This window comes from Macrosteles quadrilineatus, unplaced genomic scaffold (genome assembly GCF_028750875.1).
Source record: "Macrosteles quadrilineatus isolate MER2022 unplaced genomic scaffold, UCM_ALF_1.0 Scaffold_5__1_contigs__length_97177068, whole genome shotgun sequence".
NCBI lineage: Eukaryota > Metazoa > Arthropoda > Insecta > Hemiptera > Cicadellidae > Macrosteles > Macrosteles quadrilineatus.
This window is the reverse complement of record NW_026542598.1, coordinates 55,744,227-55,750,226: the sequence shown is the minus strand read 5'-3', so window position 1 is coordinate 55,750,226 and position 6,000 is coordinate 55,744,227. Positions and strand designations below refer to the sequence as shown.

Genomic DNA, 6,000 nt, shown 5'->3' with positions numbered 1-6,000 from the left:
ACTTTTAAATATTATACTACAAAAGTAAACGGCTTGTTTTCACATTATAAGATCTCAAACGTGTTATGATGTGTGGTTAATGATGTTGATAACGGAAGAGTAAGCTGAGTGATGACATGTTAATTCTTTTATTGTTTTGGGAGATTTTACGATTTGTATAAAAATTTACTCTTTGGTCACAAATTCCGGAGGCAAAACGTTAGTCAAATAAAACGGACTGCTATGTTCAAAATCTCAATTCTTAACCTGTGAAGGGTGCGCAAGACGGTTTTAGTCCACGAATTTGCCGAGTACAGCGCTTCTAGCAGTTGAAAATCGATATTGAATACTACTGATGTCAACAAAAGAAAAGTTACTATATTTAAATTATGTATAGAATGCAAATCGAATGAACTCTCTGTAAATTAAGTACCGGTATATAGTTTTCTCATGTAACATTATAAACAATAACTTCACCACAACAACATTTCTCATAAATATTTAAGTTAAAAGCAAAGTAAAAATTGCATATAAGTTACGTTACTTTATCTGAAAAGCGATTTAATAATATTCCTAATTTGAATCATTATCTCGACTCTAAAGTCATCAAGATAATAAGTTTTGTCAAGTCGACTCTTGAATGCCGTTGTGACAGAAGCCAACGAAATGACTTGAATTGTTAAAACAAGTTATCACATGTAAATAGCTTTAGGCTGTATAACTAGTGACAAAAGTGAATAATATTGATGGTTTTTTTTAACATAAGATAAACAAAGCGATGTTAAGGTCATTTATTGTTAATCAGCTGTACCGGAAGTGACCCTTGTTGACCTATCATCACCCCCCTGTGATAACCTTGAGTGCTATTTATAGAAAACCACCCCTTCACAATCCGCGTGTGACCCTGGACAGTTTCACGTTGACCTTTTGTTGCCTTTTGAACCCTAATCTTTCAAAATAATGGCCCTCATGAAGTGTTGTTTTGATTCCCAATGGGAAATGCCCGAGTTTGTAGACGAAATTGCCCAAAAATGTACAAACCCTGGATGTAAGTAAATAGTCTATGTAGTGATAGTGTATACTGTTGTGATAATTGTTAATTACAGTTCTGGCTACTTGGTTCGTTGGTTGTACCTCAACATAATAAAAAATAATAGTAGGTACGGTAATGTAAAAGATTAGATTATAACTAATTTACGCTGACATACACAATTTTTGATACCTCTCTCATAACCTCAAAGCTGTCTTTAAAATAACCTTATATAAAAAGTGATACATCAATTTTTATAAGTTTAAACTTTATTTTAATTGTACTAAATCGAAAATATGTTGGATAATAAACATAGATTTAGGGTATACTAAATAATTAGCGTTTTCCTTAATTTACTAGTAATTTAAATCAATTAAAGTTTTTCTCTACCAGTGTTTCAGTGACAAGAATAATCATTGAAATTACACTACATAATTATACTATTTATAGTTCCAAACTATTATATGGCTAGTATTAATTCCAAAGGGTGTAAGTTTATTTTATTAAGTTTTTAATGATCATAATAGTTTACAGAAGTTGATATTATTGGTATTATTACAATGGTATTTAAAACTTTGGGGGTACCTTAATGAAACAATTTTGAAATCTTTTCATCATCTTAGTTACTACCTATAAATCAAGTGGAAAAGCCTATAAATCAAGTGGAAAAAATATATATTAGAGTCGAAATTTACCTATAAATAGTTAGAGAAAACAATATATACGTGTAAATTCTTTGCAATAATGTACGTAGTACAATTTCTTTTATTCTGAAAAATAAAATGACTATAAATTACACTAATAAATTTGTTTATGATTTAATTAAAATAATTTAAACCATACTCAGGGCAATTGTCAGACAAACATGTGTATTATTGGTAAAGGTTATAATAAATAAGCTATAAATAAATTATAAATACTATTTATTCTTAAAATATTGTAATGGTATAGTAATTTTATTGTTAAAATTAATTAGTAGGTCTGATGCTCTATTGCTACCTATGTGCTAAGCAATGTATAATTACTATTTAAAATAATAACTATACATACATGTGCGTTATTGCATTGATATGTAAACAACACGTAATCTAAACTAAAGTGTATCGAATTCTGAAAACATTCCAATTTTCCTAAATTGTTGTTCTCTAAACAAATGCTGTTTGAAACTGAATATAATTTTTAGCAAGATAAACAATATCTAGAAACTTCCTTTTAAAACATGGAATTGTATAATATCTTATCATTTAAAGCTGGGGCCAATGAATTCTTGTTTACAAAGATTAAGATTCTCTTCAGAGCTAAAAATTTTGCATTTTCTCTCATAATTAGAGTAACTTGCATGGCTAATGGTTAGTGAAAGGATTTCTTTATTGCATACCTTTCCACTTGGTTGATGTTGATGTACATTTACCACAACTCCGTTCTCTGATAGTCAGTCATTTCATTTTGTAGATGCAAGTGTTTGCCTGTGATATCTACTTCTGTGATATAACTATGGCTTACAGCGCTTCTTAGATAGTGTAGTTTTCTAGTGGAAATTATTTATCGTGTGAGTTTATGGGACATGCTTTGCGTCTTTTACTGGTTTCTAGATCAGATAGAATGTAAGTGAACAATTGTTATGATTTAGTACATTCGTAACTTTACACAACTTTTATTGTCAATATAAAACCACTTACCTTGGCCTTCAATTCTGTATTTATAGAGCAAACTTAAACTTAACCTTCTCATTTCGCAATACCATTCTTTATACAAGATAAATGTTGTTTACACATTTCTCGATTCACAATGTCAAAGGCAAAACAGTTGAAAAGCAACCACAATTTAGTTTCCAAAGAGAAGTACTGTATTTGTGTAAAACACAAAAATAGTTGTATTTCCTAATTTCTTCAACGTAATTTCATGTCAAAATATTACATCTCATCTAAGTATCTTGTAACTAATTAAGTTGAGTTTAACTAAAAATAAAGGAAAAATACTGAATCACCTTTCAAAAAAAAATATTTATTTGTGTTATTTAAACCTAATAATTAAGGTTTAAATTTTTGGGTACCTAATTTTATGTGAGCTTCATTATTATACAAATCAATAATATTCTGTAATTTCAACAAAGACTAAGTTTATAATACAGTTTATAGATTTTAATAGAATGGTGATCAGAACCAAATTTTTTTTATTTTTTATTTGTTAGGTTTCTTGTATTACATTTTTCTGTCCACATTAATTCACGTGTTTTTCCATCTTTTTGTGTACATTTAAAATGGAGTTTTGCTTCATTAAATAAATAAATACAACATTAAATTATATATTTTTTATAAATTAAATTAGGACGTATAGGATGCAACTCCTGTTTAAATAGGTAATCATACAATACAGTTTATCTTTTAGTTAATTATTGACCATAAAAAATAAGTATTTACGTCTCTAAAATAATTAGTATTGTAAAAACAATAATTATACATTGCTTGGACCCCATTACATAATTTGCCTCTTAATTCATTTCCAAATGTTTGGGAAATATTGCCACTTCGTAAAATGCAATTAATTTGACGTCTCTGTTATGAAACTCCAACTTATTTTTTATTGAGAATATTTTTTTAGGATTAAAAATGCTATGAATATGAAAGTGAATATATAGGCCTATATCTAAATACTACTGTACAATTTTTTTATTTTAGTGTATGTTACTAATCTAAAAATAATCCTACTAATATTATAAATGAGAAAGTTTGGATGGATGGATGTATGGATGTATGGATGTATGTTTGTGACAAGTGAACGCGAAAAATACTGGTCGGATTGGGCTGAAATTTGGCATGATGATAGCTCACATTCCCGATTAACATATAGGCATATTCTTATTTCAAAAATCCTTTCGGGCTCCGCCCCAGTGGCTCTGGAGTTTCCCATGTTAACCTTATGAGAAATGGAATTATTGAATCTTAACAGCTGTTTCAATTTTAACAAGTTGGTTCTGTTCTGTGATGTTCAATAGCATTAAAGTTACAAAAATTACCAACAGGGTGCAGCACTATTATTTCTTTTACATTTATGACAACAGCTAATTTGCAACCAAAAGGTGAGTGAGCGTAGCGAACGAACTTCAACCTGGAGGCGAGTTAGCGTAGCGAACGAGCTAACCTGAAGGCAAGTGAGCGCAGCGAACGAGCTCCAACCTAAAGGTGAGTGAGCGTAGCGAACGAGCTCCAACCTAAAGGTGAGTGAGCGTAGCGAACAAACTTCAACCAGGACGTGATTGAGCCATGCGAACGAGATACAGTAATCTTGAAAATTAAGAAGTTAAACGGGGCAAAGCCCGCGGGTTACAGCTAGTTTATCATAAATGCCTACTCTTCTACTGTCAGACACAGTATGTAATTACGGCTTTTTACTGTAGGTATAACAAATTACCTATAAAAAATTCACACTCAGAGAACCTGATCAAAAAATATTTACAATTTGGGATCATACAAAACCTAGTTAGCAAAACTAAAATTTGACATTTCATATTTTTCAAGTTAATTTTCACAGTACTTATGTTAGAGCTTTATATGGCTTTATCGATAATTTTTTACAAACATTTTCACTTCTTTTTGGGAATCAACTACATTCTGCAAACTAACTAAGTAGATCCGTATGGAAAAAATAATAACTATTTTGGTCAAACCATACACGCAACAAGATACAAAAGAAAACATGATGATATGGATGCGTAAGAAATTTTGGTGGTGGTGGTGAACAGTGTGGTTGAAATTACAACAATTACAACATTGTGAATAAATTAATAACAATAACAACAAACAGTCTAATAATTAACAACAATAACAATCAGTGTGAATAAAGTATCAAAATGACAACATTGTGAATAAATTAATAACAATTAACAATAACAACAAACAGTGTAATAATTTACAACAATAACAATCAGTGTAAAAAATTAATAACAATAAATTTACTATACATAACAATAATAAACTATGGCAATAGGTAACAAACTATATTCAATCTGTCTTCGTGTTCAAAGAATTTGGGAACTCTGGGAATTTATTTATTGATCTCTGAGTGTAGTGGACCACCTGATTCGTCGACTGACTCACTGCACTGTCACTGTTGTTAACATAACCTAAAACAAAACTCTAGTTAGGGTCTAGGGAACTGTGCAGTAGAGTTAGTGCAGTGAATCTGACAACTTTCCGACGAGAAAAATATAAAATCGAATGCCGAACGAAAATATTATAGAGCAATAATATCAAGTAGTTTTTTATAGTGTTGATTACTGTTCTATTTCATCTTCCAAGATGTGTTGTGGTGAGTAAAATAAGTTGAAGTTAATCAAATAAATACTTTGAAGATTTTAACCACTGACTATTAGGCATAATTGTGTTTTCCATCTATTGTTTTAATGCCTTGATATTTTAAATTATTATTATGACATTAAACTCAGTTCAAAAATCTAGTGCTTATGATTGCTATAGGTATTTTAATCACAAAGGAAGGCCTTAATTTACATAGATTGGGCTAAAATGAAATTGGCCATAGGATAGGCCTAAACCAAATTTTAATCTAACAGTGTTTTATTCAATTATTAACTTACAAAGGCCTAAGGCTAGTAAAAAATAATATTTATTTTGATAATATCTACGCTAGTGGAATTTAAAAAATAAATAGGCCTAGGCTAACTAAGTTTTGAACACTTGTAAAGGGAAAAGTGGTCCATAACTAACGTACTACATGGGTACCTACCCTCCATATTCCCTCTCGCACCCAAGTCCAAGACCTATGCTAACCACTAGGATACCAACGCATCTATATTTTTTGCCTTATTTTTTATATTGCTAACTAACATCAAGAATCCAGTTTCTTAATTTCAACTACATTTAATCTGAGTAACTTTTATTCATATAAGTTAGGTATTTATTCTATTCATTTAACAGTTATAACCAATACAGTGAAAGTACATTGTTGTGCATGCAACAGTAACAAAGCAACCA

General features: G+C 30.1%; 1 protein-coding gene across 5 annotated transcripts in view; it reads left to right on the top strand.

Moving 5' to 3' along the window:
- Positions 1 to 761: 761 nt before the first annotated feature.
- LOC128994497 (protein EFR3 homolog cmp44E) overlaps positions 762 to 6,000 on the top strand; it is a 43,654-nt gene continuing 38,415 nt past the window's right edge. The window contains exon 1 of one of the 5 annotated variants that reach the window (XM_054419091.1): positions 762 to 1,027. In XM_054419091.1, coding sequence (XP_054275066.1) covers positions 940 to 1,027 — 88 coding nt within the window. In that variant the 5' untranslated portion in view covers positions 762 to 939. Of the gene's footprint in view, positions 1,028 to 2,558; positions 2,614 to 5,169; positions 5,318 to 6,000 lie in introns of those variants that run through there. The other 4 variants (XM_054419087.1, XM_054419088.1, XM_054419089.1 and 1 more) reach the window with 4 other exon arrangements.